We start from the raw sequence: 13,846 nt of genomic DNA on the forward strand, positions 1-13,846 counted from the left end.
AAAGGACCAGAGGAACTGCTGGTATTGTGGGACCAGAAGACATCGCTGTTTTCCATAGCCATATAAATATCAGCATTACTCTGTGTATTTTGATGACACTAGCAATTCTACTACAGCTTTACCATCACCAGGGCTATGGGAAATAATACTGCTGCCATTTCTTATGAAGCACTGAAATGAAGTAGATGTGTCACCATTTCCCAAACCTGTTCCCTCTGCGTTCTTCACTGCATCAGCCAAGACTCAAAGTACCCCCACTGCGTGGAAAATGTCTATTTCGGGATCATGGTATTCAGCTCCTGGCAATCACCAGCTTTTTGCAGATATGGCCAACGACAGCAGAGATGATCAACAGGATAAAAGAGACAGATATTCAGAGCTTCTGAGGTTGAAGTAGTAAGTTTCCCCATCCTCTTTATTCTCATTTCTTTTTCAGAGGTCCCAGCTACATGGATAGAGATGGTATCACCATGTGCCCAACCAGGAATCCCTGTTGACCGTTGGCTAGTTTTTTCCTGAGCACTTTTGACAAGACTGTTGAGAAACAGAAGCTATTTTTCACAATTCCATGTTGGATCTGGCTGTATCAAGAATCATTTGATGGTCATGGGTTCCCAGGAAATACCAGTGCTTGAGGGTGAACAACCTCAAAGGGATGGAACAGCTCAAATAAAGGAGTTTGTGGGCTAATACTACCATATAGTCTACATGAGAGGACTGTATATGGATGCTTGACTTAACTCAGAAATCAGCCAGGACAGATTGTGGCTTTGCAGGCTGCTGTTCCTTATGGCACAACTCCCATGGTTCCCAAGACCTTTCCACAACCCTTATTTTCTGTATTTCAGTTGTTAGTATTGAACCAGACTCTCCCCATTTGGCCCAGAGCTTGATGTGCAGCCTGAAGGTAGAAGCTCTTCCCTCTCTCTTAAGGAAACTTGGATGAAAGCCAAGGGTCCCGATTAGCGGGCAGAAATGGAGGGCACGGTGGGTGCCTGTACCATGCTGTCTGCTTTTGGAAACACTCAGGAACGAATCACCAGGCAAGTGGAGGAAGTTCCCACATTCTTCCCCAAGAGCTTTCTGGAAAAAAGAGGGGAGGACGCTGCTCTCCTCGCCGGGGGTGACCCCGCGCCCTGTTTACCGTCCTCTCCCTTCCGGGCCTAGAAAGCGCCGCTGCTCTTCGCTTCTCCTTCAGGCGTGAAGGACCGTGATGCTTGCCCCGGGCTGACGCTGTCCCGCGGCCGCAGCGGCGCAAAGTGCAAGGGGAGGTGCCGGGGCTCGGCCCCACCGCTCTCCCTCAGCTCCCCCGGGGCGAGGGGCTCCACCGCGCCCCGGCTCCACCTCACACCCGCCCGCAGCCCTCCAGCTGCAGCCGCTGGCCCCTCGCGGCCCGCTGCGGAGGGCGGCACGGCGGTTCTCCCCGCCTCCGGGGGCAGCGCTGCGGGCCGGGCACGCTCCACCCCGCTGCCTGCCCGGGCCGTCGGGCGGGAAGGGGCGGCCCCGCACCGCCCTATAACTCCCCTTTGGCCGGTGGCGCGGGAGGTAGCGGTTCCTCAGGAGCGGGATGGAGGCGGCAGCGGTGGGGCAACCCCTTGCGCAGAAGCGCTCCCTGTGCACAGTCCTGGCGGGCTGCCCCCCGGCCTCCACCGGCGGCGCGAAGGCCGAGGCGCGGGTGCTGGTCATCAACACGGGCGGCACCATCGGCATGGTGCAGGACGTGAAGGGTGAGGGGGAGCGGGGGGAGGGGGCTGGCGGGGCGCTGGGATGCGGCGTTGGCGAGCGGGGCTGAGGCGGCCGCGTCCTTCACCAGCAGCCGCGCTCTGTGGCTGCGGGTTGTGGTTCAGCATCCCCGGGTTCCTCGTAGCCGGTGTGAGCAGTGCCAGGAGGGTGTGTGCCGTCCTCTGACCCTCTGTGCCTACCGGCTGGTTGTTTCAGTAGCTCATTTGATAGGCGTTCTTCTGACAAGCGTGCCTCACAGCTAGTTAGAGCAGGTTTTGGCAGAGGACAGCATGTTTCCTGAACTATGAGGGTTTTTTTTCTCCCCTCTGCATGCTGAAAATGAAACCAGCTTAATTGTACTAGTCATGCAGTCTTTTTTTAGCACCAAAACAGCCGCTGTCTCAGGCTACCTGGAGAGCACGTGCCTGGCGTTCCCACTGGGCCAGCGTGGGCTGTCGCAGGTGGTGGCCACGTCAAGGATTTTGAAGTGGTGACCTGGCAGATGCAGCTGACGTGAGTGTGGCAGTGCACAGCCCGCCAGGTGTCGTGAGCGGGGAGAGCAGACTGAGCACCTGTACTCTGCTGCTGCTGGGCAGGATTCTGCTGCTTTCCTACCAGCTCTTGGCTTCCTTCAAGAAATCACTGAAGAGTTCTGCTTCACCTTACCAAGGGAGGGTGAGACTCGTGCTGATAAAGAAGTTAGATGTGCTAAACCCCCTCCCACCATGGTAGAAATGTTTAAAACCAAAACTGACCTGTAAGATGTCTCAGTGTACTGCCTGCGTTTCACTTGAAAGCCTTTTAGGTACCTACAGGTACATGCTCTGCATTTTCAGGTGCCCCTAAATGTCAACAGGTAGATACCTAAACTCACCTAACGCCCCCACCCCCCAGGGCCCTAGACCAGAAGCTGGTTGGAGTGGCACCTAAGTACCGCTAGACCCTCATTCAGTAGGCACAGATCACAAGGGATGCCAGAAGCATCGGCCAACTAACGTCTCCAGGGAGAAGAACAGATTTCGGGGCAGGTCTGACTTGCTGCAGGGCTGTGCGTTTATCGGTGTTGGTGTAAAGGGAAAGACGGTAATGTGAAGGGGGTTGGAGAGAGGGATGCAGTCCAATTTTGATTAACATCTGTTCAGTTCCTTCCTCCTTCACTTGGGAGGCAGTGGAGCATCCCAGGATTTCCAGAGCTGGTGTGTGTCTGTGTTCAGAAGTGTGGGTGCTTGTGGTGGTTCAAGCCTGCCTGTGAAATCCCCTCTCAGCTACTCATTTGTAGGATTAAAATACTTGGCGCTGTATCTCTGAGTTTCCTAGGTTAGATTTTTTTTCTAATACATATCCCTCCTTCTCAGAAGATGGCAGCTGGCTGATCCTTATTATTGTAGGGAAGATGCTTTAAGGGGTTGTTCTACTTTGCTTTTTATGGCTGTTATCTTTGTGTTTAATCTCTCAAAGTTGTAAAAAAATTTCGATTTCAGATGATGTGCGGCAACATTCCCATCCGTCTGCATTGTTTATACTAAAATAATTTCCTACTCATATTATTTCAGCTTCCTAAATGCCTTTTTAAGCAAATAAATTGAAATAACAACTAATTCTTTTATAAATGAATTCCATAACCTCTTCTCATCTTGTGTCTTTCTTTTTTTAGTTTTGCTTAACAAGTGTCACTCACTAAAGCATGTGCAAACAATCTAACAGTTACGATCCAATGCTGCTGGCTTGCTCCATCCTGATGAGAGTTTTAACCTGCTTTTCTTATACAAATCTGGCAGCAGAGGAGCCCAAGCACCTCTTTCAGAATATTTGGCAGTCTTTACTATTCAGACAGAAGCTGGTGAAAGGGCATGGGAAAGGCCGTATGCTTAAAAGGAGGGGAAATACTGCTCACTTCTTTTATTAATCAATGGATAGAAAGTGCTTGTTTACAACCGTACCTGGAACTACAAATGTTTTATTTCAAGCAAGGTGAACAGAAGTAGCTTCCTTGAGCTGCATGGAACCTTTCATAGCAGCAACTGCTCAAATTGAAAGGATCAACTTTGGCTTCTACATGACTAATTTCTGTCTAGTCTTACAAGCTTTTTGTGGCCTTTCCAGTTGCCGGTTTCATTTTTAAAATCAGTTTTGATAGGCCTAATGTGTTCTGCAGGGAATATGTTCCTGTGCAGAACTGCACTCATGTGCAAGACTGATAACAATCAATTCCCTGGGCTGACTGTGCACATGTGGAGCGATTATTTATCATCACAAGGGCTGATTGTGAACCTCCCGCAGAGGTTCTGTGGTTGATCTGTGCACATGTGGCAAATCCAGCATGTCGTGCACCTGTTGGACTTTCTGCACACCTACAGGTTACCTGCACAGGAGTCATTTTCAAAGGATGGATAGTCTGTTTCTGCTTGTGTGAGCTAGATGACAACCGGAGTCAGCTACAGACTCAGTATTCATGGTTTTGCTGTCAAATAGGCCATTGCGGTGCATTTTTTAAGTTCATTCCTTCTGCTTCCTCCTACTTATTTCATTCTGTAACAGCCTCTTTTAGTTTATCAGTAGCTCAGTTCCAAAAGAGAATCTTATTGCACTCCTTAGTGAGGCTTCTGTGATGGGGATGATGACTCGAGTGTGCTGAGATGCAGCACGTTCCTCCCCAGCTCTGGTTTCTCGAGTGCAGAACCCCACGGATACAGCTACATCGGACTTCTTCAGCTCCTCATTCTCTGCTGCAGCATGGGCTATAGGATATCTTGATTGATAAGTAGCTATAACAGTGTGATCTATATCACTGGCGTGAAAAGCAGAGCCTTCGAGGGTAAATGAGACAGAACTGTGCTTTTTCTCCTCGGCCACAATTGCTTGTTTGCTCTTCTGCCCTGGTTCCTCTGCTCTGTGACGCAGAGAAAGGACAGAAGTTGGTGAGAGCTGCTGGGACAAGTTGCATGGCCTGGCTCTTCTCTGCAGGGGTGAAGTTGCTTCAAGTATTTGGTTAGCAAGCTTGGCTCACAAAAGATGTTTTCCGTGCATAATAAAGTAGAAGTGTTCTTAGAACTGTCGCACTTGTGTTCCCCGGTGTTTGCCTCTTGGAACCGTAAAGCAGAAAACACTACTAAACGTGGATGCATTTAGGGGACACACTGCTTGTAAGTGGATCATCTTGGATACATCTGCAAAATGTCTTAAAAAGAAGGTTGAAGTTCAGTGCAAGCAATTACAGAAGAATCCTAACAGATTTGTGATTAAGGGGAACTGCCATTTGTAGAGAAGGGATTTAAGAATATTAATGCACAACAGCTCTCAAGTTCTTGGGGCAAATACGCAAACACTCTAGTTCATTGTCAATATTCAGAGTGAGATGAGCATTGAACAAACAGAAAAATAATCAGAAAGCATACAGAAAACACTTGATACTGGGCTGCGCTTCAGAGCCAAACAACTCTATACCCAAGCACAGCAGAAGTGCCCATTTGTGACTAAGCTAGGAACATCATTAATAGGAAGAGCAGGGATTATAGCTGAATGAATGAAACATCCAAAGCTTGAGAGTATGTTAAGTATGTTTTGTAAAACAAAGTATTCTGGCAGAAATCCAAGCAAATCCATTCAAATGCTGGTACCATCCTGTGAGAAAGTTGGCTATGAAGGGGCCTGCTGCTTCATTTAGGGCAAGCCAGAAAGGGAGATTAGGGGGTTCTTAAGGATTTTTCCATCAGTTTGGAAAGTAAATTGGAAAAAAAAAGAAATACTATTAAAATTATTCTTTGTGTTTTGGAGTGTTTTAAATTAGCATTGCTCTTTGAAGACAAAACAACAAAAAAATACCTATACTAACTTGAATAAGAATTGTGTTTAAATAAACAGAAGAACTAGGAAGTAGGAATTACCTGCCCTTGAATTAGGAATAACTAGAACTAGCAGAAGTAGAATAATGAGGTTTGAGAGTTTGTTCACCATCTGAAGAGGTGGTATAAAACCATCACTGAGATTAAACTGAACTGCGCAGTAACACCAGCAGAATCTTGAAGTCAGAAGGAAATATACCTCTGATGGAAGTTCCTTGAAGGAAAAACACCTCAAAAAGTCAGACTTAACAAGAACAGGGTGGCTTCTGACTGCAGACACCAGCACTGTTGCCATCCTTCCTGAACAGGGTGTTGGGAGAGGAGTTGCAAGTTGGATTCACGCATGAGCTCAGTTCCATAATGCTGAGGATTGTAACATCAAAAACTTAGGTGCCGTTCTGGCTAAGAGATTTCACTGTATATTTGTGTATATATATCTTTGTACCTGTCACTGCTCAATACCTACTGTGGGCTTTGCTTTAGCTTTGTCTTACTTATTTTTTTCTCAGTGGAAATGCTATTGATATAAACTGCAGCTTTCCAACGTAGTCATACCAGTACCTTGCTCTTTGTGCCAATACTGCTACAGGCTAAGAAGCTCAGGTAAAAATATCCCAACTTTGTACTACACAATGATGCTTGCTGTTTTGTAAGTCTTCTGCCACTAGGTAGAAGTAGCCATGGCAAATGTAAAAAAGAATGGTAGCTTTTTGCTGCAATTGCAAAATTGCCTTCCTGCCGCCACTGCTGATCAGTATCTACACACGAGCAATAACTAAAGTAGGTAAAAGATAAATATTTGATATGGAGGAGATTTGTAACATTATTTCTCTTAAAGAAAGGATTTATTTATTTCAAGTCAAGAAAATAATAACTGCACGGAGATTTATTGGTTGTATTCTGTTTTAGTGTTCTGGAAATAGACTGTTTAAATTCAATTTGGAAGGACGAGCAAACAGCTATGTAACTCGACTTCTTCCCTCCTTACTGTGCCACTTTCTTCCTTCTGTGCCTCCTCCTTTATTTACTTATTTTGTTCTTTATTTTTAAAGGACTTGCTCCTGAGGCCAATAAATTAGTGAACAGCTTGAAAACAATGCCGATGATGCATGACGAAGCGTATGCCAAGGAAAGAAAACTGAGCAACATCCATGAATTTCCAGATGACACTCTGGTGCTTCCGTAAGTACATTTTCCTTGGGGAGAGGGGATGTTAGGGAAGTATCCAAACATTTAATGTGAAGAATCCACTATGAGATTAACAAAAATGCTTATATTGACTTAAAACGAAAAAGCCCATCATGTCTGATACAATAGAAGATGTCTGATAAATTTGCTATTAATTGTCTTACAACTGCTTGAGAAATAACTTTTAAATTAGACCACAAGTAATCACTCTGGGCAGCTTAGTTCTGTGGGTTTTTTTTCTTGTTTTGGATATTAAGTTGCTACTGTGCAGGCGTACAAATATTCTGAAGAAACTAAGAAAAGTGTATATACAGGTCTGTGTGAATTATCTTCAGCATCTGTCTGAAAAAGTCGCATCTAATTAATGCATCTTTGAATAGGCCTCATGCTTTAATTCTGCAGGCCTTCTGTTTTTAAAAAAAAACCTAAAAGCTGATTGTCTTTCCCAAATTTATGCAACATTATGATAACAAGTGATGGTCTTATAATTAATCTGCATTGCTTCTTAACTGTTGGGCAATGATTAATAAGCTTATAGGTTTTATTTAGAGGGCAGTATGCTAATTTGAGATATTCCCCAGCTGTGATGAATGACTATCCCCCTGTAAACATGTTAACTTTGCACAATGGATGATTTTACACAGTCATTAAAAAATAAATGGGACTATAGCTGTTTTGCTGTAAGAGTAAAAATGGATTGGATATTCTTTAATCTTGAAGGAGAAAATCAGGGCATACAAAGAAAACGTAAAGTCTATTAATTTCTTTCTATTTTGCATTGAGGTCTTTGTGTGAAGGTTTTAAAAATAACCACTTAAAAGGCAGATGGCAGAAAAAGGGGTAAAGGAAAAAGAAATGGACTCCCAGTGGAGCACTATTGATGTGAATATACAGTTTGTGTTAAATACGGTGATTATACTAAGAAAAATGGAGCTCTGTTACAATACTGTGCTTGTAACCAGATAACTTTTAAATACTCTAAGGGATTTGAAATATAACAAAACTATACTAATATACCCATTTGAGTCCTAAATATACTTTTCCTGGCAGATCTTTTCCATGAAGGACTGAAAAGCTTAAAACAGTAATTCACATCAAAACCTGAGGTTTGAAAAACAATCTTGTCTTGTTTTTCTGGCACTGCTGAGTGTCGTTTCTGGAGGTCCGTCATGGCAACTTGCCATCTCCTCCTTTGTGCTAGCCGAGTGATATTTTAACTAGGCAGTTGAGAAATATTGTGAGTTTCTGGTAAGAGAAAATAGGAGTATTTTGTGAACTTTGTATATCTGTGTGATAACCTTGACGTAAGAGGAACGACATGATCTCTGTTTAGAGAGAGGTATCAGAAGTCTACGAGGTATCAGCAGCTGGTCTCTGCTGTCAGTACGTCTTGTTTTATTTAAACAGCACAATCTCAGGGGAACTTTCTTTTCACAGATTTTCAACTGAATTCCAAAGTTACTCTTAGCACATATAAATGTGATATCCAACAAGGCATTTTTTTCATGTGAAGTCTAACTTCTTAGGTACAGTATGTTGGTTGATTATGAATGAAAACTACACATTGTTTAAATGTTCTCTCTGCTATACACAACTGTCTTACAGGCCTCATAAGGAGAGCAGGTCTGCCGATTTTATGAGCTGATGAATTGATCACTGACTCTTGGTTTTGCATATTTTTTAGTTTCTATAAATACATATATGAATAGCAAGTGGGAACAAAACGTGATTGTGAATGTCAAGGGAAGGTAATCAACTTTTCTGTGCCCTAAGCACCTATTTTGGGAACTTTTACTCATCCATGCAGTATCCTGGTCTTTCCTACAGCCTTTGTAAGCATCTGTCACAGTTACAGCAGACAGGGAACTTTCCATCATCCTCAGGCAGTGGAAAAGCATTGAGAACACTCAGAAGATGCTTTGTAAAACGCGCTCCGGATGGCTCTGCCTGGGAGAGCTGAGCCGCCAGCAGTTCTTTGTTAGCTGCTTGTTGGCCAGTGCGTTGCTAAACGGGGACATATTGCAACTGATGTAAGAATGGGTGAAAATGGTGGACATTCTGCCCTCTTCCAAGCTTCAGAAAGGTATCGGAAAACAATAGTAGTAGGGTTATTTTTTTAATCCCAAATCTTAACTAGCCAAGGGGAATTTATATGCAGTTGACTTTACTCTGAGTGGTTAGAAAATTAGCGTGCAGAAATAGGCATATTTTTGGGGGGGTAAAACATGTGCTCTGTAGGTCCGTTTGGCTAGCAAATGAAAGGTCTTTGAGGAGTCACATTTCTTGAGGCAGGCAGGTGGAGAAAGGGAGACCTATGGTCCTTGGAGGCAGGGAGAGCAGCCAGGAGGCTTAGACCTGGGACAGTCCCACTGTGATTCCATAGCCATCATCTCCTTTGATGAGTCCACCCCCAAATTTGGGATTCTGTACTTTCGTAATACACTGGAGTGCCTAAACACTTCTTGGTCTTTGGTTTCCATCTGCTGGGCTACACACAGCCTGATGTTTGGAAATGTTACATTTCTCAGCCCCACAGGTACTTTATCCTGTTCCTTGACTGTTTATTTTTGGTTTAGTTTGGTTTTTTTTTCTCTTGGATACATGTTTCGTCTTGTTTTTGCTGTACTTGGAGCAGTCTTTTCCCAGCTGTCAGGGTTGCACTTGTTTGGTGGCCAATATCCGACCGCCACTGAATTGCTAATAGTCCTGGGGCCTCTGTTTTCAACCTGTGCCAGTATTTTAGGATCTTTGCTATTATCATATTAAATGCTTAAACTCCTCATCATAGCAAGAGACAGCTGGTACCATATAGCAAACTTTCATAATGAGGTGGCAACAGGCCTAGTAGGCTGGGACTGGGGTTTTACAAAGTTGGCCTATTACTAGCAAAGGCAACAGTTTATTTAAAGATCTCAACTAACAAAGAGAGTTTTTTTTCCAAAATCTGAGGTCAGAGAAACTGAGAAGAGTGGATCTTCTGCAGGCCACAAAAATGAATCCCAGTCATAAGATTCTTAAGAGAAGGTACTGTTTCTGTCAGGGAAGAGTACCCGTTTATAGGGTGGGTACTTTTATTTATGAAAGGATCAAAAGGATCAAAAAGTTTTTACAACTCTTCTTTTGACCCCCTATAAACATTGGGAGCTTTATAGATTCTTCTCAATACCTTATGCAGCATTTTTAAACCTTAAGGCTGGGTACTGACTTTCATTAGACTCAGTTCCGAACTTAAAGTAAGTCTGGGTTCTACTTTGATGTCTTTAGTTTTACCAGCTCCTCCCTGCCTCACAAATCACATTTTTTATTAAATTAAATTTAGAGATTTGTGCTTTAAACCACATCAAGCCACAAACTTCTAAACTTGAAATTTAATGTTCCAAATTTAAGACCATTTTTTTGCTGTAGACTTGGGGGATGAGGAGGAAAAGGGTGAAAACTACGGGTTTAGAGAGAAAATCAGAACTGATGAAGTGATACTAGCTCTAAGAATTTTTTTTCCAATTGTCTTTCTTTATAGCGTCTCTAAGCAAAACAAAAGAATTTTTTACACAATCTTGGAGCTCTCGCCACTGCTGGATTCTTCCAACATGACGCCAGAGGACTGGGCGAAAATTGCAAAGAAACTTGAGGTGCTATGGTGTGGGATATGTGTGTTGCTTAAACAAAACCATCAATGTATCTAGTACACTTAGCAAGATAAAATAATTCAGTAGTGCTATACATATGTATTTGTTTATTTAAAATCTAAATGTCATGTACCTTGCTTAGTTACTCAAAAGTAACAAGTGCTGTCCTTGCAAGGCTTGTCAATGTTTTTTATTTTTTCCTTTTGAAAATGTTGCAAACTCATTAAAGTTATATAGGTCTTCCAATGGTGAGACATGTCATAATTCTGTACAAGAAAATAAATAGGAAAATTGCAGGTATGATTGAATAAGGTCTGTAATATGTAGGTTGATATGCTCTAAAATGTTGACTAAAAGTCGCTGTCCAAAAGCGTTGAATAAAATCCTGAGGTGTAGGTGACTTAACTGGAGGTTGCTTAGTTACACATCATTCGAGTGTTCAAATAGCTTAATAGTTAGCTATTGACATAGAAAATAATTTCACGTCTTTATGCTTTTTTTACTCTGGGCACAGACAGACTTTAACCAGCTTTGGCTTTGCAGCCAGTAGAAAAAACGCTGTCGTGGTTAGGTTTCCCATAGTGGGAGATGTTTAAAGCCCTAGATATTTTTGCATATATAGATTAATTCATTACATCTTCCTCTAGATCAAAAAAATCAGCATTTTTTTGCTCCTGTCCATGTGTCTGAACTTAGCTGTGTGCTTTTAAGAAAGAAATGCAAAGCGTTAAACATACTTCACACCAGGAATTCATATATATCTGTTAGAAATAAATAACCGTGAACCTGGTAAGATATTGCTCCTCCACTCCTGCTTGCTCTGCGATAGCGGGCTTTATAGTGTAAATTTCCTTCTTTGACCAAGCTGCAGCAACGCTTGCAAACAGCGTAATAATGCTGAGAATGCTGCTGATGATTCAGGTAACAGTCTTTCACCTTTAGATCCTCTGATCCTAAAACCACCAAACTAGGGATGATGCTCGTCCCATGGAATCCATCTTGCCAGGGCAGAGAGGAGACAGAGCTGGTGTCTGGGTGGACAAGGCTGTGGGACAGAGCAGGGACAAGTTGGGACACCAGGCAAGAGAAGAGTAACACGAAAAATGCCGTGCCATGCGGAGAGAAGCTACTTTTCTTCCTCCATGGCACGTTAGTTTTGTTAAAACTCCTGAGCTCCAAAAATGCTTCTTCCTCATACACAGAATGTGGCTTCTCTATATGTATAAATATCCAGTATGTGTGATCCAAGTGAAAAGTACTGAGAAGGGGAAAAAAAAAACCCTTTAGCTGTCTGGCTTATGTATAGACACTGCCACTTTGTGTTCATGTTGGACATGTACTTGGCACAGCTGTAATGTGCTGATGACTTTCGAGACCAAAACATTCTAAGATGTTTCTGTGGGAAATCTCCTTAATTGCCAGCCTGATCTTTTATGTTATGAAGCTTAAACCAAGCTATGTTCTTTAGCATCTAATAAGGTTCATAAGGCTGAAAGTATTCCTCAGTGTACTGATTGAGTTAGAGAGGACAAGTGGCTATTTCTGTGATCTTTGCCCTTCTGGAAACTTACTTATTACTGCGTTGGAAAATAACTACAGCATGCTTTTTGCATCAAACTGTAGTTTGACCTACAAAAAGATCTTGCAACACTGACTGTTATTCTGCTGGCTGACTTGTTAGAAATCAGCAGAAATCCCCTGAAACTTCCAGTAGGTGATGACATGTAGGCACAAGTATCAGTGAAGAAGTAGCAAAAGGAAAAGTAGAAATCGACAGGTGGGTTTGGAGGTGACCTTATTATCAGGAGATGCCAAATGTGTGTGCCTACTGTAGCGTAAGAAGTGTAATTAAAATTAAATCTTGTTTAATTCTATGGTAAACTCCCCTTTTTTTCCCCCATTGTGGCACTTCATACATCTGCTTAGACTTGTATGTCATCCTTTCCATGTTACCAAATTACATCAGAGGCATCAGCCTCTCTCACTGCAGTGTTTATTATGTGCATCACTCTTACAATAGAGGAACCAACTCCTTTTTCCTCCAAAAGCTAGCACATTGCTTTATTCTGACAGGATGAGCTGTGCTATTCATGGCTTTGCATTAAAAAAGTCCTGTGTGGAATGGTGTGTAGATTAAAATTGTAAAATTCCTTTGTATGTGCCTGACTGAGAGTCTAAGGCACTTCGCAAAAGCCAGCAGGTGTACGTACATTAACGAACAGGAAGAAGCCTCTTCAGCTCTTTTTGTTGCAGGACTCACTGCTACAGAAAGGATGCCTTTTCAGCAGAAGAGGGCACTCTGACACTGGCAGTTTGCCTGTCTGCTGCTGGATCAAATTGACTGGTTTTTTTCTATACATTATGATAGGCTTGGTTTGCCTAATCTGTTCCTGTAAATGATGTAATCCCTAAAGTAAAAGCGGCGACAAGAAGTCAGACTATACAACTAATTTGCATATGTTAACATTCCTGTTTAAAGCCATTGCTAAGCTTTTCTTAATTAGCAGTCTTCTGGTTTTAAAATGCTGCATTAATATGGATACATAGAAGAATCTCTTTGACTGTTCCATAATTAGAATTACTTAGTTCTAGTTCTTAGTGTCCTATTAACCCTTAATTGTATTTAAACTGAAACCAGGATAACTTTAGGAGGAATTATGTGTGTAGTACCGTTTAAAGTGTTATGCTGTTGCTTACATCAGCGAAAGTAATGCAATATATACCCCCCTTGCTGATGCCAATGCATTGCTCTAACCATGTGAAAACTGTCTCTTCATCTCCAGGAGCACTATGAAAAGTACGATGGTTTTGTGATCCTTCACGGCACTGACACCATGGCCTACACAGCTTCAGCCTTGTCCTTCATGTGTGAGAACCTGGGTAAAACCATTGTTCTGACGGGATCTCAGGTAATGGGCTTAGTTAGAAGTCAGAAGCCTCATTTTTGGTTTTTATATGCAAAACTAGGTAGTGTCCTGATGATCTCTGTATGGTTTAGTAGCGCAGGGTGAGCCTCTGGCCAGAGTGAATGGTCACAGTGCTGATAGAAATTAGTGAGAATTGACGGGCTCACCAGCTGAGGATCTGCCCCATAATGTTATCATTAATGACTTCACAACTCTGTACAAAATCAGACTAGTAGTTCATTATGACTGGGGCCAGATGCCTCAGAGAAAGATGTAAGAGCCTGTCATTGGCCATTGTGTATTAATCGGTTTATAAGAGAAGCATCTTTCCAACCTCAGGTGGCTGCTGGTTGTAAGCTGTCTTTTTTTTCTTTTAAAGCCCTAAAGCTTATTACTTTTTACTTCATCAGTTGTTATCCTGTCTAATGTTACCCATTGTTGCATTTTTTATAATTTTTTTAATAATATCTAAGCATTTTTTGATCATTTCTGTTCCATAAAGCATTTAACATGTTCTGTTTCCTTTCCTCTAAAGACTACATTTATTAATTGTCATTCTCTT

The 13,846-nt window shown here is 42.6% G+C and overlaps 1 protein-coding gene across 2 annotated transcripts in view; it reads left to right on the forward strand.

Moving 5' to 3' along the window:
* The first annotated feature begins 1,470 nt into the window (after nucleotides 1-1,470).
* ASPG (asparaginase) overlaps nucleotides 1,471-13,846 on the forward strand; it is a 47,467-nt gene continuing 35,091 nt past the window's right edge. For both annotated transcript variants that reach the window (XM_065839096.2, XM_071809702.1), the window contains exons 1-4: nucleotides 1,471-1,727; nucleotides 6,617-6,746; nucleotides 10,270-10,381; nucleotides 13,162-13,287. In XM_065839096.2, the coding sequence (XP_065695168.1) occupies nucleotides 1,568-1,727; nucleotides 6,617-6,746; nucleotides 10,270-10,381; nucleotides 13,162-13,287 (528 nt within the window). In that variant the 5' untranslated portion in view covers nucleotides 1,471-1,567. The remainder of the gene's footprint in view (nucleotides 1,728-6,616; nucleotides 6,747-10,269; nucleotides 10,382-13,161; nucleotides 13,288-13,846) is intronic.

The sequence above is a fragment of the Patagioenas fasciata genome, chromosome 5 (assembly GCF_037038585.1).
Source record: "Patagioenas fasciata isolate bPatFas1 chromosome 5, bPatFas1.hap1, whole genome shotgun sequence".
Lineage (NCBI taxonomy): Eukaryota > Metazoa > Chordata > Aves > Columbiformes > Columbidae > Patagioenas > Patagioenas fasciata.